General features: G+C 31.9%; 1 protein-coding gene across 1 annotated transcript in view; it reads right to left on the bottom strand.

Moving 5' to 3' along the window:
* Nucleotides 1-1,900: 1,900 nt before the first annotated feature.
* Nucleotides 1,901-26,285, bottom strand: part of Nlg1 (Neuroligin 1) — a 234,435-nt gene continuing 210,050 nt past the window's right edge. The window contains exons 8-10 of the mRNA XM_065502699.1: nucleotides 16,055-16,206; nucleotides 12,812-12,927; nucleotides 1,901-5,272 (exon numbers count right to left, since the gene is read on the bottom strand). Coding sequence (XP_065358771.1) covers nucleotides 2,124-5,272; nucleotides 12,812-12,927; nucleotides 16,055-16,206 — 3,417 coding nt within the window. The 3' untranslated portion in view covers nucleotides 1,901-2,123. The remainder of the gene's footprint in view (nucleotides 5,273-12,811; nucleotides 12,928-16,054; nucleotides 16,207-26,285) is intronic.

Below are 26,285 nucleotides of genomic sequence, written 5' to 3' on the forward strand. Positions count from 1 at the left end.
ATATGAATATAAAGAATTAGGATCTATTTTGGTAAATATTTAGAAATTTTCTAAACTCGATTCAAAGTTTTTATTTTGATTATTTATCACGACTAGGCTCTTAAGATATTGCATTGGCAGATTAAGATATTTTTTTGCATGTTATTTTGGACTTTATTAGAAATAAGAGAATATTTTTTTAAAAATATTTAAATTACCGAAGCTGTACCGCAATTCTGTAACTTTTTATACTTTCCTACCGATGTCCTTAAGTAACGAAAAATATCGGTTGCTTTAACGAATTTAATATTCACTATTTGAAGTTAACGATATCTCTCGGTAATATATTTTAACGACGAATATAGTTAAAAAATATAAATGTCAATATTTTTAAAATTAAAAAAATCATAAAAATATTTACTATTTTTTCGTGTTTGCAGATAAATTCGTAGTCAGCTCATTTATATATAAAACTCAAGCATCAGCTCACCCAAATATGTTCGCGAAACATACTGAAAACAAAAGAACAAGAGTTTTTTTCTAAAAATAAAAGTAACCCAGTATAATACATATGTCTATGCCACCAACAGTGATCATTGATTCAGAATTTAGATATGTGTTGTTATAAGGACAGTCGACAAATTCCAATGAATTTCCTTCTTAGAATAGTCTTGTATAAGTTTGTACTCGTATCACATCGCCAAATATGGTTTAAAATGCTCACTAGGAAATTTTAATATAGGGATAAACATTATACATTCCAGAAATGGGTTACTTATGCATATTATGCCCCAAATAAAAGTTGCTCTTAAAACTCGAATACTATTTTCTAAAATTAATATAATTAGTCAATTCACAAGGTCTCTTATCATGTCATATTGTCCTAATATTTCACAGTGGTTTTTATTGCTTTTCAATAAAACAAAATGTCCTAAAATTATACTACTATGTATGCTATGTTTATTGTGTTATCGTAACCAGCCAGCAGAGACCTGCGCCGAATGCCTAAGAGTCGGTTAAGCCGAGCCGCCGAGACGAGATATATTAGGACAATATGACAGATAAGAGACCTTGTGAATTGACCAAATATATGTCCAAATTAATCTTAAAAAGGTAATTAAAATATGTTAATTTTTATATTTAAAACTCAAATCAGTCCGTATCTAACAAAAACAAAATAGTTGACCAACCGTACTTTCAAAGAACAACTTATTTCGAATATTTATGTTACAAAACTAACTCCTAAACAATTATCTTATGGCTTAACTAGAACATTTTATTTGTCGTTAACCTACCGACAAATTTCGTTATCTACCGACTATTTTTAACGAAAATAATCGGTAAAATTTAATTCGGAATATCTCTTAACGATGAGTATTGTTAACTAACGAATTTTGATTACTTAACTACAAAATTTTGTCGTTAAAAAGCTACAGAATTGCGGTACTGTTGTCAAAAAACAAAATAAGGTCAATGTAAACCATTGAAATTTAAATATCTTTTAAACTATAAGAAATAATTTATTAAAATGGCTTGTTAACAAAGTTACCTTAATTGGAATCTGACCATATTTGTTTACGTTACGAGCTGTACAAAGTTTTCCTATTCAGGCACCCTGTATCACACCTTTACTACAACAGGGTGTTTAAAAATGTAATTTTCCTACATCCTATATCCGCTTCTTCTATTTCGTACATATAACATGTTGCAATCGGACCAGTAGTTTACAAGGTTCATATTTACCACTTTTTGGCATAGTTTTATTTTCACTTAGCAAATCGCTTTATTTTTAAGGGATTTTTTTTTTAAATTCTCAACTTTGAACCAACATAACTTTTGCGACAAAATTGAAACATAAGAAAATAAAAATTATGTAAAATATTTTTAGTCAAATTTACCAAAATTTTTGATTTTCCTCATATGTCTGTAGGTGTAACAATAAAATAAAAATAATATATTTTATATCCCCATAATAAGATGAATATTGAGCAGAATCAAGTTGGCATAAAAATAAAATAAATATATTTACAAAAATCAAGTCATATGCTAGTGTTAGATGCATCGAAAATACATACAGAATACAGAATAGATACTAAGTCAACACCTGACAATTGATGATTTTTATATTTTTACACTTGTCTCTCTCATTTGTGTTGCAGTTCAGTGCGTACGGTACCGGTAGATGATGAAGTTGCTGACGACGATGAGCCTGAATCTGATTGTAGTGACGATGAGGATGACAACGATGATGATGAAGTTATTGATGATGTTTTATTAGAACATGTCTTTGGTGTTGCGACATCATAACTTTTGCAATTACCAAAGGCGGAAGAAGTCAAAGAAGGTGTTGTCAGTGTCGTTGTTTTTGCACAAGAACTTGATGATGCTGCTAATGAGGTCGATAATGTTGTTGCTGCTGCTGGTGATGATAAAGCTGAGGATAATACTTTTGTTGAGGATAATTCAGTTGTTGTGGTTGCTGTGTTTGGTGTTAATGGTAAAGTTTGTTTGTTTGCTGTTGCTGTTGCTGTTGCTGCTGTCAATATGTTAGGTGTCTTTATTGTTGCCTTGGGTATTATATTTGCATTTGTTTTATCAATATTGATATTTTGTTGTTGTTGCTGTTGTATTGTGGCTGGATTTGCATTTCTATGTAATTGTGGTATACGTGTTTGTAGCATTGTTCCTGCCACTGTTGTATTTATATCAGGTGTTTGTAAAGTTTCTCCAGATGACATTTGATTGTCATTTGGTACCTTTGGCACAACCTGACAGCAATTAGTTGTATCTTTACAATTGTATGCAACAGCATCGCTTGAAGAGGCCTGAGAATACACACCAACATGATTCTCGTTTATACTGGAATGTATTAGACTTGCATTAGATGATGATGCTGCTGCTGGTGTTGCTGCATTATTTGCTAATATACGTGGTATATGAGACTTTTTAGGTTGGGCATATACAATACCTGGTGGTAGTGCCGCCGCCGCATACGAGTCATTTATCATGGCCGTGGGCGTTGCATAGTACTGAGGTGTTGTAGGTTCTGAGTTGGAACACGAAGGTTGATGTTTGTCATTTGCTGGGGTAGCCTGTATGCAATACACCTTCTCCGTTAGATGAGCTGTCACATCTCTTTCGGGCGTCTTATAGCTGGGTGGCTGAGATTCAAATGATTGAAATACTGATTGTTGCTGGTTGATGGGTAGTGGTGCTGATGATGCTATTGCTGCCGCTGCTGTTGCTGTTTGCTGCTGTGATGGAATATGGTAATTTGGTGTTTGTGTATCTAAGTTGGCTGGTTTATTGTGTCTCCTCAAGGTTGAGTAATAACCCTCAGTGGGTTTTAATGAACCCACTATTAAAGTGTTTTGTGTAATTTCTGGCTCCTCCTCTTCCTCCTCGGCATAGTCATGAGCCAGCATCAGCGGTGAGGTGGTAATATTGTTACTATTTCTTCTGCCTATTGAGGGTTTTCGCCCCAAGGTTGCTATAGTTCGGGGTGGTGGCAGGGGTGGCTGCTGTTTAATGTGAGCAAAATGTGGAAAGTAGGCATTGGGTGGCATGGAATTTCTTTTGTAAGTGGTACTCAAATCTTTGGTCATGGGTGGAGAATCTGTTTCTCTTTCGTATTGCATGAAAGTGGGCAAAACTTTTGGATATTTTCTTCGTTTTATAACATTTAACTGCTGTTCGGCTGTAAGGGCTTCTTGTGGCACATCATAGTCTTCATCTTTGCTGGTGACATTTATATCCTGCATGTCATTGTCCTCGTTCGCAATAAAACTGGTTATTTTTTCATTTTGGTTATAGTACATTTCCACTGGATCTGAGCGGGAATGCTGATGCATAGGCTGTATAAGTTCGGCCTCACAGGCCTCCGTAACAGCCGAGTGCTGCCGCATTAAGGTGTAGCGGCTGTTGTCCAAAGAATCTTGAGGAGTTAGTAACTCTTGATCATCTACCTCTATGTCCTGGCATATGATAATATTGCGGCCATCCTGCTTCATTTTGGTTATCTCTATGGGCTCCTGTTCCGAGATACCGCTGCCCCGGCCCTCAGGTGTGGCATCTATGGCCACACTTACCTTGCAGGGTTGCGGCTTGCCAAAAGAGCCGCTGCCTCTTAGGGAACTAGAAAACGAGGAAGACTTTTTGGAGTTTCTACCACTGCTAAGTCTTCTCTGCAAAGTGGCCTGTTTGTGAGGCTCGGTGGTGGTAATCCACTCGCTTACCTTCGTGTGTGTGTCCACAGTGGAGCAGCTCAATTGCCTGGTTATTTGGAAACCATTAATTGGTGATCTCTCTGTCTTAACCTGCTCATAAGTATTCGACTTCCGCATGGTGTCCATTATAAAACTATCATCACCATCATCTCCCTGATGAGTGGTGTTTGTCTTGGATCTTTTTAAATCATCATCAGTTGTGCCGTCGTAGGTTAAAATGCCGCCTCCTAGTTTGCGCTGCAAAGTCTTGGTTTTCTTTTTCTTTTGCATCAAGAACGTTGAATAAATAATGACATTCAAAATGATGAATACAATAATTAAGCCGATTAATAAATGTAAAGTGGTTTCTGATTTGGCCACATGTTCGCTATTGTCAGCTTCATCTCCCGACGGCTTGTTATCCTCATTTACATAATTGCCATTGTTTGTCTTGCTGCTGCTGCTGCTATCAAAGTATTTCTTATCATATCCAACACCTTGTGTTTTAGCAATGCCGCTATTGCCACTACCAAAATGTGTGTCAAATTGTCGTGAGCCATAAATGGCGGCATACGGAGAACGTGTCGTCTTAGTAGCATAACCATTATAACGTATTTCATAGCCTTGAGCCTTAACTTCATCATCATCATCATCATTATCATCATTACTTCCTGGTACATTGCCAGTCGACATTACCATACCTTTATATTGCGTAGAGGGTGGTGCATTATACATATTCTCCGCCTGTGTCTCTTTTCCATTCGAATATGGTTCCTGCAGCAATAGTTTTATTGTTCGTAGCGGATCCTCAGCACCATTATCACGTGCACCAAATTTATTCATATGACCGGTTATTACATCTAGTTTTGCACCATAACGTTTGGGATAAATTGCTGTACTTCCGCCTGCAGCATTTCCATTATCATAGTTGTTATTGTTATTACTGTTACTGTTGCCATTGTAATTGTTTGTTTGTAAGAACGGCTGCTGCTGTATGTGTGCAATTTGATTGAGTTCATCGGGCAATTCTTTATTCCAAAAATTCATATAGACTTGTCGATATTTATAGCCCACTGATGGTGGTATGCCTGTTTCAAAGTATAAGAAGAAAAAAAGGGTTTTATTCATTTTTTATGTACTCTATATTGAAAAATTATTTTATAAAATATTCAAATATTTCGTGTTAGTAATAGTTTTTTTTTCTCTTTTGCCATTTTCACTCAATTTTTGTTATTTTTAGAAAATTGATTGAAATTGCATTCTTATTTATTGAAGTCTGCTAAAATATGCTTTACATTATTGATAAAGAATTATTTTGATTATTGCATTTTAGCTTTACTTAAAAATATAACAGGAAAAATAAAATCAGTTAAAGAATTTTACATGTTCAAGAAATATAAAGAAATATTGAATGCTTATTATGTAAAATAATTGATAATCTGTATAAAGAGTAACACGAAAAAAACATATACTTGTACTAAGTTAAATAAAACTTAAACCGTTCAATATAAAGATTCTCAAAAATACTTAAATTTATTTAAATATTGCACAAATTTATTACATTTTAAAATATTGTCATGTTACTCGTTATTTATATCTACTTTTTCCGGAAACCTTCCCATTACAGATTTTCTAGTTACTTCTGTTCTCTTTTTTTAAAAGAGCTTAATATCTTTTCACACCCCGAAGATTTTGAACAGTTGCGTGGATTCCCTGATGGGAGGATCCATGTGAAAGCTGACAGCAGTCGGATTTACCATCTCCGATTTTAATGAAATTTACCACATACATAATATATCCAATAGGGTATTCATTCGACTAATGATCGTTCGATTAATCGAATAATTTTTTACGAACAATTATTCGAACAATTTAAAAATGGGCATTTTCGAATAACGAATAATTCGAACAATTTTATGTGGAATAATCGAATTTAATATTTAAATTTATTAAATTGTTTAAAATTTTTTATAATTTCAAATTTAAATAAGTAAAAATGACCCACAAAAATTGTATTGTTTCTGAAATTCGACAAATAACTAAAGACAAAGGGACTTTCGATCACTGTAGATGAGTGTTCCGATAGCTCCTTCTATAAATATATAAATATTACTGGAAGAAGTTACAATTCTAAAAACAAATTTTTAAAAATTTTTAACTTAGAAATAAAATATCTGTTATTTAGCTGGCGAAATATTTGAAGAATCGCAATTAATGATCAAAATATTAACTTAGATTAAAGTGGAGTTGAATGTGATGGAGAATGTGATATCGAAAGTGATATTGAGGATGACATTTATAATGATTACATTGAAATAGATGAAGGCCATGATCTTAAAATATATGTATATAAGTGGTGTTATTAACCGCGTACGTAAGTGTTGCAAAATATTTAATAAATCGAATGATAAACACAAATATTGCAAACTGACGTTTTGTTGCAAGAAAATAATGGAATATCTTTGTCTAACATGGTAATAAACTTTTTGCGTATTTGTAAATGCGTCTCTGCCTGACATCAAATTAGCCACGTTCTCTGACAATGATATCAAACTTTGGACAGATTCCCTTTATTGTGTAATTCCCCAAGACCACTTTATTAAGCAAATATTTGGCAACGTTGATAGAGCTTGATGTATAATACAATTTGTTATAAATAATTTAGGAATAGTGAATAATTAATTTACTAAAGAATTAGATACTCAATTAAAAACCCGAATTAATGAACAACTTAAAAAAGTTCTTAATACTAGTCAATTGTTTTGTAGATTGTGCGGGAATTAAACTGATCAGAATATTTCTGTTGAAAATTTAATGATGGACATTGTTTTCGAATGTTTTTTAACATTATCAATACTTGAAGTGTTAACTTTAACGTTATTGTTTGTTTTTCTTTAACAATAAAATATTAAAAAACCGACATCAAAACTTCATTCTTTATTTTTTAAAAAAATTAAAATTATTCGAATAATTCGATTAATTTTAAACGTGTGATCGATTTATTCGAACAAGTTAAAATCTCTTATTCGAATTATTCGTTTTATTCGAACAAGAGAAAGATCGAATAATTCGAATACCGTAATAGCCAATATACATATTCCTCATATCAGTGACTTTTTCAATGGAAACTCATTCTGATGTAAAAATAGCGCGATTTGAAAATTGAAAAATTTGTTAAAATTGTCTAAAATTATATACACATAATTGCCCATAACTTTGAAACTACTCAAAGACCTGTATAATTTTTGACACCATTTTAAAGCCAAAGATATTATCTTTAAAATGGTCATTATTCGGAGTATATATTTCAATTTAAAAATATCAAAGCTCGCGGTGTTAAAAAAAAATAAAGAACTTGGTATGAGGATTGGGGTTAAGAAGTGCCGCCCTCTGAAATTTTGAGATGCATTTACAAGGGGAAAAATGCATTTTTTCAGTTTTTGTAAAAATTTTGCTATTAAAAACTTACTTTTGCAATTTAGTTTAAAAGAATAGAAATGTGCACGTAATTATCGTTCTAATGAGATATAAAAAACTGAAATTGGTCAGAAAATGTTAAAGTTATTAAAAATTCGCCAGGCCATTAACGTGTCTCAGGCAACTAGAACAAGAAATGTAGGAACAAAATTAAAATATTTTGATAAATATTAAAATAAAAGCTAATTTTTACTTAAAATATATCCATATTTAATTGTATATGAGTTTTTGTCTTCGTAGGATACCGTTAACCTATTCGCAAGTATGACCAAAAAAATAAAATTTTTTTAACGGCAGCTTCAAAACTCCATTTTAAAATTTTTAAGAATTTTGTTAAACAAATTTCAGAATTTTTTGATATCTCATTGGGATTTATTGAGAACATAATAGTTAATAAAAATGTGAAAAAATTATGAAAATATCTCTTATAGCTTTACAAATATTGAAAAATTTGATCTTTGACCTTCACGATTTAAGGTGTAACGTTTTCAAATTTTAGTAAATCTTTCAGAGTATATTTAGAATTATCTGGACTATAATATTCTGAATAGGTTTTACTTAAAATTCATACCAGTAAGGAAATAGAGCTCATTCGCCAAAAAAATGGACAAATAATTGATTTTTCTCGAAAATTTCAAAATTTAAATCGCAGGTACGGAAAAACTACAAGAAATATTTTCATAATTTTTTCACATGTTTATTCCCTATTATATTATCAATAAATCGCAATAAGATGATCAAAAAATTCTGAAATTTGTTTAACAAAATTTTTAAAAATTTGAAAATGGAGTTTTGAGCTTGCCGTTAAAAAAATTTTATTTTTTTTGGTCATACCTGCGAATAGGTTAACGGTATCCTACGAAGACAAAAACTCATATAAAAATAAATATGGATATATTTTAAGTAAAAATTACCTTTTATTTTAATATTTATCAAAATATTTTAATTTTGTTCCTACATTTCTTGTTCTAGTTGCCTGAGACACGTTAATGGCCTGGCGAATTTTTAATAACTTTAACCTTTTTTGACCAATTTCTGTTTTTTATGTCTCATTAGAACGACAATTACGTACACATTTTTATTCTTTTAAATTAAATTGCAAAAATAATTTTTTAATGCCAAAATTTTTACAAAAACTGAAAAAATGCATTTTTCCCCTTGTAAATGCATCTCAAAACTTCAGAGGGCTTGCGACACGTCCTTTCCCCAACCGATTTACCAAGATTTTTTTTAGGATGATTTTTTACTAATGTTCACCAAACTGGGGAGTGAGAATGGCCAAAATCCAACTTTCGTTTATTAAGGGCAACCCTAACCTATACCCTTCTATTATATACCCTTCTATTATTTGAGGAGTTATAAATAAAAACATTATTAAAAGTAGGTTTTTTCATATAAATTCATATAAAAAACACTCTTAATTGTTATGTATGGTATCAGAAATAAAACTGGTCCTTACTAATGAAGCTCACCAAAATATGTTAGGAAACATCGTAAAATAAACCAAAAAGGTTTGTTTTGAGGGAGAGTTACAACAACACTTTCTTCCTTGAATTAGTCTAATTTACATATTACTCATCTTGAAGATGCTCCTTATCAGGGTACATCTTTTTCCGCATAATTATTAGTATTTTAAAACTAATAAAAACTGTTGATATGTTCAATACAATCTACTACCTATCCACTCTAGGAGACTTTTTAAGTACATAAAATTGAACCTTTTTTACATCGCAGTGTAATAAATTGGTAAATAAATAAATTGTGCTAAAAAGGTAAATTTTTGTCAAATAAATGGGTATTTAAATAAACATGTCCCTTTTTCTACATTTATATTTGTTTAATAAAATCATTTTCAAAGACAAAAATTTGGTTAGTTTTAACCCTTTTCAAGCAATTACACTCTAAGAAATTAGAACTCATACTACGACTTAATTTTATACACTGAGCAACAATTGAGTAAGATTCACATAAATAGAGGGAAAATGTGTTAAAATATTATGCTTCTAATCAAATGACGTTCAGTGGGATAGATCGGAGAAAAAGTTGTAACAGCAAAGTAAAATTCATTGAATTCCGTCCATATTGGTAAATGATGTTTTTTTTTAAACCCTATCAGTGATCAGTGAAAAAATGGCCGTAGGGAAACAAATGACAGATTTGTTGAAATCATTAAAAGTTAGGGACTTTTCAAATCAAAATCTAGGTGGACAAAATTATAAAAATTGGTATCTTCAGAATTTGGAAAAACAAAGTTTTTTGGAAGCTGACAATCTGCTCTCCTCCAATACAAATGGGGTTTTCAGTTGGACATTTCGAAAATAATGAAACAATTTCTATCTTCGATAATAAACCTGAAAACTCATGAGTTTTTTAAAACACAATTTAACTCCGAAACTACTGAGCCGATTAAAACTTAAAATATAAACAGATTAAAGGTTTGTACATTTTCTAAGTTTACTTCAATAAAATTGCACTAACCCTTTTTGAGTTATCATAAATTATGCGGAGAAACATCTAAAAAAATTCACAATTAAAAAAAAAAAACATTTAAAAAAATCTATCCATAGAATTGAAAAATTTTATTATTTTTGTACTACTGGAATAGGGTTCCTACGCGGGAAAAATTTCCCGGGAATATATTTTTGTTAATTTTCGGGAAATGTTTGTCTGTAATTTTCGGGAATATCTTAATAAGTTTTTTTCTAAAAGTTACAATATTCAAATACGTTTCGTTGACCAAATTTGTTGCTAATTGAATTATTCTATTATATCAATAGATTTCTTCGGTTCTAGCAAAAGATAGTCAGTTGGCAAAGAAATATTACTGTTGAAATAATGGAATTTTTTCACTCAACTTAAGACACATCAGAAAAATTTGGTTATTACGAATGAAAGCTTATGCTTTTAAATGAATTATTAAGCTGCCTAAAATTACAACTTTTACGGATATTCAATGATTATTATTTATATTTAGAGAATATAATAACAATAATAGTGGTTCAAATTTGTTTATATACAATCAGATTTGAAAAATTTCTCTAACTACGCATATTTTATAGATTTAACATCGTCGAAATTTTTAAGTTTTTTAATGAAACAAAGAATTTATTGATTTTAGACTGATTAAAACTGCGACTGTGATAATACCGATCAAATGCCACTATTAAATTAGAAACCCTTATAAAGGCTGGACCAACAACGAAATATAGTTATTTTCTTTTAAACCCCTTGTTAAATTATAAATTTATTATAGAATTTTTTTCTGGTTTTTGGTTTAATTCAGTGTTAAAAAAATACCGGGAATGAAACGATTTTTTAATTTCCTCCCGGGAATGAAAAAAGTCCGGGAAATTAGGAACTCTATACTGGAACCACAATACATCAAAATTGTGTAGTGGTTTAAAAAGCCTCTAAAATTTTTTCGATTTTGTTGCCCTGTGTTAACTTTTAAAAGTTGTAGGGATTTTTGTAGTGACAATTTTTTGAGCGCATAGGGACAAATAGGGATTTTGTTCGATCTGCGTAAAGACTTCTCAGAAAGTATATAACATCACTAAATCCGATAGATCTTACGAACTGTCATACTGCGCACACTTTTTAACATTTATGATCAGTACAGTTTGGTAAATCATCATGAATAGATTAACGCTTGAACAATGCTATGAAATTATCCAAATTTACTTTGAAAATCAGTCATTGATTTTGTGCAAAATTGTGTTCTGCGATATGGCTAATTTTCGGTTTAACGGGTCTGTTAATGAATAAAATTTGGAGTATTACAGATACTACAGGCATCATCTGACCTTATTACTTAAAAAATTAAACTGGAGCTCGCTTTTCCCTCAATGGAGATCGTAGCCACACCATGATCAATGAATCTTTGTTTGAAAATATAATTGACATTGATCCTGTCGAGATGTAGTTTCAACAGGATTTATTTAAATCTAAATTAGGCGATAAATTGATATCCAGAAATCGATCTGTCAATTGACCTCCAATGTCATGCGATTTGACACCTATCGATTATTTCCTTTGGTGCAAAGTTTAAGCTGATAAACTAGCGACAATTGACGCCTTGGAGGCCAACATTCCGGACATACGGCCAGCAATGCTCAAAAAAGTGGCTCAAAATTTTATATACAGAATATGCTTTATCAACAATATCCGCTGTGGTCATATGTCCTAAACAATTTTTAAATATTAATGTCATGATCATTCGGATACATTAAAATTTTCTTTATATCAAGGAGTGGTCGACTTGACACCCTGTACCTCAGAAAGCCTATGTCTTCTTCTAAGAGTCTTCCCTATATCACTTTGCAATTCGATCAATAGTTTTAAAGAAAGAATTTTTTTTAAAAATTTTTGTTTTTAATTAAAATTTTTTTTTTTTAATTTTAAAATTTTATTTTCTATTTAAAAAAAGAATATAATTTTAAAATTTTTTTATGAAAAAAAAAATATTTTTGTGAAAACAAAAAAATCGGGTTAGAAAAGATTTTTCCCCATTTTGACCTATTGTATATGCGACTTGCTATGGCGTTATATATTGCAACGATCTTTGAAATATCAATTATTAAATATCCATATTGCCTATATTAATGACTAAGTAATCCAGATATATGTAGATCAATAATTGGTCAAAAATCGAGGTTGTCCTGGTTTTTTCCCTATATCTCAGCCATTTGTGTGCCGATTTTCTAGCAAACGAACCGGATCTATAGCGGATATATTAATATATGAATCATCTATGCAAGTTATTTGGTAGATACGGAAAGTTGATTTCAACATACAGGCGGTCAGACAGACATGGCTATATTGACTTCGCTATCTATAACGATTCTGAATACATACTTATATTACCTTGCGGGGTCGCAAATGAAAAATGTAGAAATTACAAACGGAATGACGAACTTATATATACACTTGCCACTCATGGTGAAGAGTAAAAATAACATGTCGCAATGAAATATTTTGCCTTTTTCTGATTTGATATGTTAACATATTAAATTGTGAAGATTGCTATTCTAATGATTTAACTTTATTTCAATAAAAGGAATTCTCTATTTTCATTATTCAAATAAAAGGAATTCTCCATTTTCTTTGAAATTTTATTTATAGATCTTTAAATTTATTTATTTTTTTCTTACCAATATTCATATATGCTTGTGAACGTTTATTAAATTCCGGCCATTCCAAGTCATAACGATCCCATTCTAAGGCATGCAAATTAATAAAATTACCCTTCCAGGGAGCCTTTGGATTGCTAAAAATAAATATTAAAAAAAATAAAATAGTTTAGATAAATGTACAATAAATAAGTAGCAATTTAAAATAACACTTCTACCTATTAACGACAAATAAAATAGTCACACATAACATGATTGTAAACTTGATGTGATATTATATACTACTCTGATAATTGAAAGAAATTGAGGAAATAATCTTTACCATGTGCAATACTAAACTAACTAAAGAATAAAGTTAAGAGTAAATGGATGGAAATAAAAATTCAATTTATATTTTTTAACAAACTTTAAGATGTTCGCTGCTAATGGTGATGATGAGAATGATTGTGATGATGCTAAAGACTGCCATAACTACTCGCAATCATTGAATGTTATGCAGACAAACAGTTTGAAGGAAATCATACAGCTGCCATGAAAACAAACAAATAACTGGAAGTTTAACTTTAACTATGTATGTCTGTACTACAACTAGCACTACTCCTACTATTGCTATTGCTACTACAGCCGTCACTACTGTCAGTGGCACTACCATGACATTATTGTTATTATTTGCAATTTTCTTTTGTGCTCTTTTTAGATTTCCTTAACTTTTTGCAGCTTTAGAACTTTCAACTTGATAGTTATTTGGTGGAAAATATAAAGAACATAGAATAAATATATAAAATCTATTTGTTGCTACAAACAAATACTATCAAGTGCTTTCAAATGCAAAAAAAAATATAGTATAAAAATGATAAAAAGGAAAGTGAGAAAAAAAATCAAAATCTGTTGGTATATAATCATAATAATAATAATGATTATAGTGTAACGTGGTATTACTTACCAAAGAAAGCAAAACTACAACTCTCCTGAACTACTATCCTACTATTCGACATATATATCTATTAGGGTGGACCTTTTTATGCTACCAAGAACCTAAAATTTTTTCTTTGTCATATAAAAACCAAATGCTGAATCGGACAATGTAGAAATAATGCAAACAAATTTTTAAAAATAACACTCTTCTCATCTTCAAAAAACTTTACTTGGTTTATCCTTGCGTTGTGTTTTCCACACACATGATATGTCTACATATTTTACATTCGCAACATAATTTTTTTTGTAATCAAAATCATGTTATCTGTTTGTCATCATATTAATTTATCTTCAACACATTTTACACAAACATCCAAAATAAATTCATTCAAAATATGAACGCGTATCCGAAGTACTGCTCCTGTTTTGAGGCCAAGAACAAATCAAGCCAATATCGAATACTCTGTTCCAAAGTGAAGCGTATTTCAGAGAAAGCATTCTGCATCAATCGAAACAAATAGTAGTTGGATGGGGCACGCTCTGGACTACATAGGGAGTGAGGCAACAGGTATTGCAACATATGGCAGAGCGTTGACATGATGGAATATTACTGTTTCATGTCTGGCTGCATATTCTGGGAGTTTTTCGGCCAATGCTCGCTTCAAACTATGCTTCACGCTTGGGTGCCCCGATAGACTAGTCGATAGTGTGATAGACTATTAATCTGATGGTTGCGGGTTCGATTCCCGCCAGATACTCTGGGTGTATCTGCAGACAAACAAAATGCTTCCCAGTTCGTGTTTGTTCCCTGTGATAGTATGGTCAGATTTCAGCAGCTTATAATAGATAGGACGCTTTTGCTCCCACCAAATACAGAGAATCACATGGATATTTGGCTGGTTGGACAGACTTCAAATATAAATTCTTCGCTGGGGGTTATTGTAATGTATCAATTTTTAAATTTCTCCTTTCTCCTACTCTATTTCTTACACGATCATCTACGTCAAACTTCCAACCCCATCTCTTTTGCAGATGACAGCAACATTTTTTTATTCATTCAATTATAGACCAAACCTGCTGGAGATTTGGACATTGGACATTTGAACACAATGAGTGTTTCTGCTCTTTTAAAAAAAAAAAAAAAAATTGCCTTGATTTTCTAAAACGGTGTAGGAAATTCTTCACTCCATCTGATCTCCTTACTATTTACACCACTTATATTCGATCAAAATGGAATGTAACTCTCATGTGTTGGCCGGTGCTTCGAAGTGTATTTTGAAGTTATTCGACCGCGTACAGGCGAGGGAGGAGCTACTTATCGGTGATAGTAGGATATTCAGCGCTATTGACTCACTGGAACATCGTCGAAATGTTGGTAGTGTTTCACTGTTCTACCGATACTACAATGGTATGTGCTCTGCTGAAATTACGTAACTTGTTCCCGAAATCCGTAGTTTTATACGCAACACAAGTTCTTCGGCAAGGGTTCAACAATTCACTGCCGACTGGACAGTGAATCGCACAACACATTACAGGGAAATTTCGGTCTTTAGTACTGCCGTATGTGAAATATGCTTCGTCCTGAAGTTTTTCCTGTGACTTTCAATATACTAAAATTCTCGGCTTCAATTCGTATTGTACCCAATTTCCCTCTATTTGGATGAAGTCTGCTGCTCGCAAATGTTTTGGAATTTCTGCTTGAGTAGCTCCCAATGATTTTGCAAGTTCTTGTTGAGTTTTTCAACAATATTCATGGATTAATGCTTCCAATTATTGGTCTCCAAACATTTTTGGCTGGACTGGGAGATCTTTGTGTTGCGTGCGAAAATTACCACGTTGAATTGGATGGAACACATTCACCATAAGATATTGGTGAGCAATCCGTGTGTTTTAGCTGTAAAGAAGTAAAGCAAAACTTCCTGCATATGACGATTCGTTGGTACAAAAATCGAAATTTTCGAAGAACGAAAAAACTTAGTTGTACCCTTCAAAATGACATATGTATAAGTTATTAAAAACAAAAATCGTGTTCAAGAGATACGCCATCTATTGTAAATTCCGAATTGTTAAGTCATACACCCAATATTTTTTTTAAAAATATTTGGAACGAAACTCGAAAATTCAAATAAAATGTGCATCCTCTAAACGTTATCCAATGTTGCAAAAATGTTCAGCGTTTGGCTATCGGAGATCTTAGGAAAAAGGTTCACGCTAATATTTACTATATATTAAATGACAACATTTACGAAATTTTTTATTAAATTGAATATTCCTTCATATAACTACAGATATATGTATGTATGTATGTGTAATATATAAGTTGTAAAGTATATGCTATAAAATGCTTACCCAGTCTTGGCAAAATTACACCAATATGACATTACAGCTTCGGCTAAAAGTTTTTCCTGTGCTGTGTATTGTGTTCCATGGAAGAGACCAGCGGATGCTAACGGTGCACCAAACACAAATGCCAACTCTTCACCCGCTATACTGTGTGGCAACTGCAATGAAAAGTATAGTAAAAGAGTGAACAACAAAATTAATATACAAAATTCACAGTTGGCTAAAGTAAATTTTTGTTCGTTTGCAGTAGCTGTATTATTATTGTTATTATTATTTGTAATTGGTTCCATAATCGTTTGTTGCTATTACAATAGTTGAATTTCAGTTTTATTTTCAATGTGTCATAGTGTCAGTATATGAAAATGAAATTTAATCAAATTTCCGACATATAATTAAAATACTTTAATGTGAAATGTTACATTTTCTTGGAACACTATACTAAAACCATAAATAAAAATACATAGATCAGAAACCTTCCTGACAGAGACCTAAATTAGTTGTCAGAAACCTAAGTGGTGAGAATGTATTAGTAATAAAATCTATGTGAAAACAAAAACAACACTCGTATGTGTGATTATTTTGAGTAATTTTTTTGTTTGAGTTTTTTTCTAGTTTCCGCTCTATGTTTTTATATGTCTAAAACTATAGAGAAAATATACATAGAGCGAAAACTAGAAAAAAACTCCAACAAAAAAATTACTCAAAAAAGTTACATATACGAGTGTTGTTTTTGTTTTCACATAGTTTTTTACTAATACATTATCACCACTTAGGTTTTTGACAACTGAGTTAGGTCTTTGACAGGAGAGTTTCCGCTCTATGTGTTTTCTCTATGGTTAGGTCTTTGACTGGAGAGTTTCCGCTCTATGTATATTCTCTATGACTAAAACATTGTGCAACAAAGATATAGCTTGACATAATTAAAATATTATTTTTATTTTGTTTTATTCCATAAATAATATTACATTGAAACTCAATAGCTGTTAAAATAAATAACTACGAGACCTTCATAACATAAATAAAAATGAAGTTAATTTTAAATAATAAATGCAATTTTTTCAAGGCCATATTAGTGCATAAAATTCAAAAAATATTCATCAAAACTTCGCTCATTTATAATGATATTTTTATTAAAATAATGAATCAGTGAATTTATCAAAATAGTATTTATAACTGGGAATAAAACACGCTGTTAAATAAATGAAAGTATTAAAATAAAAATAAAAAAATCCCAAAATATAATTCTGATGGATTATATTGTAGAGTTTTCATTACAAGTAGGTACAGCAAAAAATAAACTCAAAACTTGAATAGACACAAATCAGATCAAAAATACAGGTAACAAAAAAACAGCACTATCGAAAATATATCAGTTTTAAATATAGATAATAATAAACTCCGATATATGTTAGAAATGTTATAAATTATAAATGAAACAACTAAATCTGATATTTGGATCGCGATCCAAATATCACAATATATATTGAACGTGTAGCGGTGCCCTTAGGTTATTCTGCGATTTGGATCTCGATCCATCAATGCTACACGTTCAATAAATATCGCGATACTGGATCGCGGTCAATATATATTTAACTTGTAGCAGTGCCCTAAGAATTCACACTGAGTTTATAATAACGGAAACGGATATTAAATATTTGAAATTATTTTTTGTTTGTGTAATATAATAAATTATTAATTTTTATCATGACAAATAATGCTGATGGTGTTCCGACACGGGATCAGGCGACATACAGCTGACAATGCGAGAAGCATTCGCAGCCAATACAGAACCTTCGCTCATCAAATTATGATTTTTGTAATTTTGTAATGAGTAATGAATTTCGGATGAGTTCGAATTTAGATTCTGTGAACTGGCAGAAATCGACGGGATATTGACTGCAGCCGGTCGAAATGTCAATCGGGATTTTTCCATTGCCAATGTCCAGCAGTGGTTTGGTGCCCCGATAGACTAGTCAAACTGAAAATCGCTTCGCAGTTTGTGTTTGTTTTAAAAAAAAATAAAAAAATAAATACTTCTGCAGACTGATCGTACTGCTGCTCGAAACGCATGTTCACAGTCAATTTGAGTTTATTGACATGTTTGCACAAAACGGACGACTTCAAACATGTATTAGATTCATTGGCTGGCGTTGACCGTGGAATCAAATTCACCTGCTAACAGAATCATCGCATCACCAAACCGGTTTTTATAGTTTTGTAAATCTTGAAACTATTTGAATAATGCCCCAATTGTAAATTCATCCCAAACGATCAGTTTGCTTTGCTACAAAACTTTGATCATCGCACAGTTCTTGGAAAAGTTGCATGTTGAATTTTCATTGATTCAATGGCAACTTTAGTACAGAATGAGCACTTCGACCTCCTTCCAACAATGTATCTGCAATTCCTGATAAAGCAAGTATAATATCATTCTCTGAGTGTATCGTTGAAAAAATCAACTCTATCAAAAAAGTGTTTCCAAGTCTACCGGCAGCGTCCATAAAAAAATCCCTCCAGTTCCATCTTTCACAACTTTCATAAGATTGTCGTACGTTTGTTCCAATACTCATGACATCTTTGTATTTGCTCCACACATCACACAGTTGAGGTAGTGAAAAAAAGTGGAAATAAATCTGTAACTTCTAAATGAGGAGGTGCTGATAAGTTTTGAAGTTAGGCTTAGAACACCAAAGGTGTTCCGGTTCACAATGCCCCAAAGTGGGGTACCTCGGTTATATCAAAAATTTAAAATGATGCCAAATTTTTGTTTTCGATACGATTTGAAAGATTTTTGTATATGTATATAAAATAGGGCTATTCCTTTAGAAGTTACAGATTTATTTCCACTTTTTTTCAGTTCCCCCACTTTGTATCAGTCGGTTTGGATGGGAAGCATGTTGAGATAATTATCGAAAACAATATTCGTATTTGATGAACATATGACGAAAGCACTGCATCTCCGAGGGTTTATTCCCAATGAGTGTCATTCTATAACAATCGCAAGTGTTGAAACGCTTTTCTATTCGTTTCAAACATTTAATCATTTATAGTTTGCAAATCATGGAATGATGTTGGGCCACGAATGGCAATCCCTACACCAACATAGTGAGGAGGGTATATTTGGTTAGTGCTGATGTTTATAACGTGCAAAAATATTGTCCCAACACCCCCTTAAAAGTATACAAATCTTCTCAGGATCACTTTTTGAGTCGATTAAGCTATGTCCGTCTGACCGTACGTCCGTCCATGTGAACTTTGTAATCAAATTACAGGTCGCAATTTTAAATATAATCCGATACAATTTGGTACAAGCTTTTCTATTTCCCTAAGAACGAAGCTTACTGAATTTGGTTAGCTCTCATAAATATCAAACCAAATTCGGTCCATAATTAGTAAAAGCTCCCTTATAAGACCCACTTCCTGAATATAAACGAGTGTAGATTTCATAAACACGTTGGTATTCAAAATAATAAAATTCAACACAAATAAGTTTCATATATACAGAAGACATGCCACCTAATTGTATGGCAATTGGTCCATAATTAGTCATAGCTCACCTTCTGGGTGTAGGGTATCAGGGTAGGGTATGGTCGGGATTAACCGACTGTACTTTCTTACTAGTTTTACTAACAAAACATTAAACCAAACATGAGTAATTTTTAATAATTTTTAATTTTAAAAATTACAACATGATTAACATGTGATATTCTGACATTGTCATATCACAAAAAAGATTATTTTAAATACACAAAAGGTCTATGTCTATGAATCTAAGAACATGATAAGCTAATAATTTCTCATGTAATAGAATTAACTTGGGTCTTTGTTTTAGTAAGTAATTATAAACAAATATATATACCTATATATACCCAGCAGTTTGAAAAGTTCCAATTGGAAACCTTACACTAGCTATATTATTACTTGGCCAGGAAACTTATTCGCATTTGCACTACATTTTGCCAGCTTATTCAGTAGATTACAATAGTGAGATAATGGTCTTAAGTTTTTGAAAATAAATTTCAATAAAATAAAATCCTCTAAAATATATCACTTCTATGACTACATGTAATGCTGTATGTGGCCGTTAAAATTTTGGTACTCACTGATGATGAAGAAAACATGCAATTCTTAATAAGAAATTGAGAGCAGAACATATAACAACTCTGTGGCTTAATGATTAGCACATTTGACTATAAAACGATAGGTTGTGAGTTCAACACCGCTCTATTAAACGTTATTGTTGTCTTTTTTATCTCAAATTCTGGAGTATTAAACTATTAAACTTAATAGTGATGTGTTATGCAGATTGTGCCAATCGACGACCTATAATGACATCCACCAGTAAATGAGTTGAAAAATCACTAGTAGTAGTTCTCAGTGTCTAAGTAATTCGATGTGCCGAAACTAGTTCAATGAACTGCAGGGTATTATACATAGTATCTATTACACACTCACGTCTGCTCATATTTTATGTTTATGTTGTTAATAAATTTAATAAGAATGTTTTCAACACTAGTTTAAATTACAACTAAAATTTTTAGTTGTAATTTTTTTTCCCATATTTATGGCATTATTTCTTTTTTGCTCTTTTCGTTTTCATTTCCCTCCAACACACTCAAATACAGAAAAAGAAACATTAATGTAAAACTAACACATTTTCTGGTTATTATTATAATACCACTTTGGCACATCGTTACACTAACAAAAGAAGAAAATACGAAAATGGAACTACATAAAAGGAAAGTTAAAGCTGTAGAAAGCAGAAAAGCAAAAAAGGCAAAAAAAGACGGAATAACTAGTCATAATTTTAAACGTGACTATTTTATTTCTACAGATTTTTTTTCTTTATTTATTTTTAGTTTTATTCTATTCCATAGTTATTCTTTGCGCACAAGTATTGCGAATATGAAGCCATAATATTTGTTTTGCTGCAATATAAATTTCAAAATTATTTCGTTTTATATTTTTTAAACTTTAATAAATATTTGTTGTCAAAAAAAAAAAGCAGAAACATAAACGTTGTTAAATTTGTACTTAGTTTAGCTGAGCTGCTTTATATATATATTTTTTAAATAAATATTATGAAATAATTTTGTTAAGAGATTACTTTAGTTTTAGAAGCTTAAAAGTCGAGTAAGTTTGCAAGAATTATTAATGTAAGTTAATGTTATAACAACTAAAAATGTTTTTTTTAACATCAAGTTAATTTTAAGTGCTACTGAATCTTGCATTATACCATGTTAAGTGGAAATTAAAGTAAAAAACAGGAAGGTAATTTTCCTTAAAAAAGGACTTCACAACCATTGTTGCAAATACATATTGTAAATATATTTGCTTTGTTAAATAATCATTTTGTTTTGTTCTTCAGGTGCAGAATGAGTTATATAAAATAAATTAAATATTAATCATACGCCAGAGTGTCATCAGCAGATTTAAGATTTCTAAACATGATATTTGTACGCTACAATAATTTATAGTTAGGAAAATCATTGTGAGTTTATATTTAACAAGTAAGAAAGTATGGTCGGTCAAGAACGACCATATAATACCCTACACTAAGTAAAAAAGCAAAAACATTTTTCTTTTAAAATTTCAATAATATATATGTATTTTTGAGTGATTTTCGGAAGTAGGCCTCTTATATGGGAGCTATGACCAATTATGGACCGATCACCATGAAATTAGGTCGTGTGATTTATGTCTATATTAAAGTTAACTATGTTGAATTTTGTGTGTATACCAACATATTTAAGCGATTTATGCACGTTAAAGTGACTTTCGGAAGCGGGTCTATATGGGAGCTATGACTAATTATGGACCGATCGTAACAAAATTTGGTGACATAAATTTTGTATATATTAAACTTATTTGGAGCGGAATTTGTGGAGATACATATATAAATTATTAAATTAAATTAATCGACTCAGAAACAAACGCATAATACCCTCCCCACTATGGTGGTGTAGGGTATAATAATGTTGTACAATAACCGTCACAACTAACTCACTTACTGAGATATTGGCATTAGCTCCTGAAATTAGTGCTGGAATTAAGCATACCTTTATCTAAGTATTTTTGAGTAACTATTTCACCAAGTGAAGATTTGGAAGCCCTCCTTTGTACATTTATATATTCCTATGGTTCCAATGTGCAACAAAGTTTTCCATTGTGACCTATACCGTGCCATCAGCTTCACTTCGGCCCAAGACTTTCTAGTTGAGTTTATTTAAGTCTCGATTTATCTCCTCCAGGTGTTAGCGGATCTGCCTCATCTTTTACTGCCTTGGGGGTCCATTCAATTGCCATCTTAACTACGTTGTCGTTGGTGCGTCTGAGAACATGGCCAATCCAACTTCATTTATGATTGATTATCTTGTTAAATATTGGTGTTTCACCTGTTCTTTCCCACAGGTCTCTATTTGAGATAACATTCGCCCGGAATATCTTGAGCAGTTTTCGTAATGAGCGATTAATGAATAATTGCAAGTCGCCATACAAGAGGACGGGACGCACGTTAGATAAGAAGAGCTGGAGCTTGGTCCACAGATGAATCTTGGGTGCTTTCCATAATTTTTTTCAGTGTCCCAAATGCTGGATTTGCCTTTTTGATGCGATTTATAATATCTTCTCGCGAGCCGCCTGTTGCTGATATGACACTATCCAGATATATAAACGATTGGACATCTTCAAGATCTATGTTGTGGTATTTAAACGCTTAACCTTGGTCTTTCCTATGTTAATATGTAAACCTGTATCACTGTATTTCTGAATGTGTGGGCTAGGAGATATATGTTGTGGGCATAATCTAGATCCTCGAGGCGTCCAGCTAGGCCCCAAGTGATGCCTCTTTTATTGGTTATTACCTTAAGTGTTATAACGTCAAATACTATATTGAACAGCAATGGAGATAAAACACAGCATTGTCGTACACCTGCATTAACTTTGAGTCGCCTAAACGATGTCCGTCCGTCCGTCTGGCTGGTCGGCTGGCTGGCTGACCATGTAAACCTTGTGCGCAGAGTACAGGTCGTAATTTTGAAGATATTTCGATTAAATTTGGTACATATTATTTTTTCGGCCCAAGGACCAAGCATATTGAAACTGGCTGAAATCGGTCCATTATTTTACTTAGCCCCCATACAAATGTCCTTCAGAAATTGGACTTTATCGGTCATAAGTGTTTAATTTATATATGTATCTCCACAAATTCCGCTCCAAATAAGTCTTATATATACAAAATTCATGTCACCAAATTTTGTTTCGATCGGTGCATAATTAGTCATAGCTCCCATATGACGTGCAAAAATCGCTTAAAAATTTTGTTATACACACAAAATTCAACATAGCTAACTTTAATATAGACATAAATCACACGACCTAATTTCATGGTGATCGGTCCATAATTGGTCATAGCTCCCATATAAGGCCTACTTCCGAAAATCACTCAAAAATACAAATTATTTAAATTTTAAAAGAAAAATGTTTTTGCTCTTTTAATTAGTGTAGGGTATTATATGGTCGGGCTTGACCGACCATATTTTCTTACTTGTTTTTTGCCGCATTAATATCATTCATAATTCGACCTCTCTCATCAATGAGTCGCCAGGTCTCATCCGTAATTCATATTTTGCGCTTATATTGTCTGTATCCAATTCGCTGTCTAGCACTTTTCGTGAGTATACTCCTTATCACACTCCACTATACACGTTCCGATACATTTTCATATCGTCTCCTTATAGATCCCACGAGCCTTTCCCGTACACTGGCTTGCTGTAGTTTTCCCACATCGTTCTGCCGATATTTTCAGTCTAATAAGTCCAGTAAGTAGCCTCTCCATTTCCTACTTACGGCAATTTGATAAATTTGAGTCTCCGTTCGGTGATCAGGGGAAACCCAGGTTACCTTATGTATTCTTCTATGCGAAAATATCGTCCCACCGATGGTGAGGTTGTGTTTCGCGCACAATGCAGCCAAAAGTTCACCATTCAAGTTCATTCGCCCCATTCCTTTGGAACCCATTGCTCGTTCCAAGTTTATATTAGAGGAGACCAATTGTGCATTAAAGTCGCCCAATAGCACTACAATGTCGCCTCTGGGGATATCTGTTATAATCCACTTCAGTTGACTAAAAAACTCCTCCTTTTCCCTGATGTCAGCCAATTCCGTGGATGCATAGCACTATAAACAATATATAGTGAGTGCACGTATGCGAAGGCGAATAGAAATGAATCTATCGGAATGGGGTTTCCACATTATCAAGGCCCATTTCGTATCTTTAGACTTATTTTATTCGCAACTACCCAGCATATCTAATTGGCGTTCCACTATCCGCAACCTGTGGACGCGTCCGATAGCATTTCAGCTGATGCTTTCCGTTATAGTTAAGTATCAATGAACTGCAGTTACACAAGTTCGTTGATAGTTATCTGCCAGGCGGAAAATTAACATACTTATAATTTAATGGAGTCGATTTCATAATATAGATTGAGGATCTCCTCAGAAATGAAACACTTCATCACTGTTGCTCAAGTTCTTGGGACATAAGTAATAATTCTATGACGATATGCAGAAGGATATGCCAGTGTCAAAGCGATTCAAGCCTTGGCGCACAGTTTAACACTTAAATATCGTGGAGTACGGCATATGGTTGATCTCCTCCAACTATACTTACCTTTATTTTCATATTTCTATATTTGTATATGATTAAATTTTAATAAATAAATCTCATAAATAAAATCTTAAGGTATTGTCTTTTAAAAACGGCCTTGTTTATACAAAAAAAAATTATTTCACTAAACCAAAAACTAAAACGTCTTCAATGTCTTCAATTTATAACTGTCTTGCAACAATAAACACACAAAGAAATAACAAAATAAATGAAAATATTTTTCGTAAAAATATATTGAATTGTTCTAAAGGATAAATTTCATCTTATGAAAAAGTTGCTGCCAAAACCAACCAAAAATTTAAGTTTTATTATATTTTTTCTCCATTCACCAAAATGAAAACTAACAATAACAGACAACTAAAACTTTCGAACAAAATGATAGTGATACCAGGAAAAATAACATAAAATATAAAAATACAACAACAAAATCAAATAATAATAGCAGTACATAGCAAACAATTGAGAAAATTCTTGGACACAAAAGCAATTTAAGGCACAACTACACATATTTATACACACAGGACACTAAACTTACTAAAACTTTATAATAGTTACAATAATGAAATAAAGACTTATAATATTTAGGATACACAGCATAGCACATACATAATTATTAGGTTGGCCCTTAGTTTGAACTATACTTTGTCATCTAAAAACCAATTGCTGACAATTTGAGGAGAATCGAGTAACATTTAGATTTTGCACATTTAAATTTTTATATGATGCTGAACCAAAATCGAAAAGTGCTAAATAAGATCCACCCTAATACCTACTCTAGTATCTAAACAATACAAAAAATAAATAAATACCAGTAAAACAATATTGAAACAGAATTCTAAACACCATAACATAACAAACAAACAGCTTACAACAATAAATTGCTGGAATTGTTGCAAATGCTGGCATAAGAAACACCAAAAAGTATTAGCACAATGATACATTAACAACAAATGAAGACTCTTGAGTATAAAATAATGTTGTTTATAGAAACAAAAGACATAACTACGAAATATATAAACATTTAATAAAAACAGAATGCCAAAAATTTTAGAAAAGAAAAGTTATATATGTAGAAATATTTTGTTCTTGGTAGATACCATAAGTTTTCGAAAGTAGCACAAAGTATGTGCAGAAGTAATAAACACATATTTTGTGGTTTATAGTTGTACATTAATGTTTATGCTATTTCCGTAGTTTTTTTCCTCCTTGCTCTTTTATCTTGGATTTTTTCCTTACTTATTTGAAAAAGGGGTTAAATACAGTGGCAGCTTAGTTGAGGGGTGAAAAGTTTGTGTGATTAACTAAGAAGCTAAAAAAACTAAAATACTGGTCACTTGTTGATTAAAAGATATATAAGAAGATTATTGTTAATAGATGCAGATTAACTGGACTAAACCTTGTGTGGGAAACTATAGAAAATTAATATTTTTATATATCGCACAAGTTCCTCTAAAGGGAGTCACTCAAAATTTTTCAAATTTTATATTTTGAGTTCACTCTCTTTAGAGGTACCAGAGCGATATTTTAAAAAATTGTTTGGCCAAAGTTGTTTGTGGCGAATCATGTATA

This window comes from Calliphora vicina, chromosome 1 (assembly GCF_958450345.1).
Source record: "Calliphora vicina chromosome 1, idCalVici1.1, whole genome shotgun sequence".
Classification (NCBI taxonomy): Eukaryota; Metazoa; Arthropoda; class Insecta; order Diptera; family Calliphoridae; genus Calliphora; species Calliphora vicina.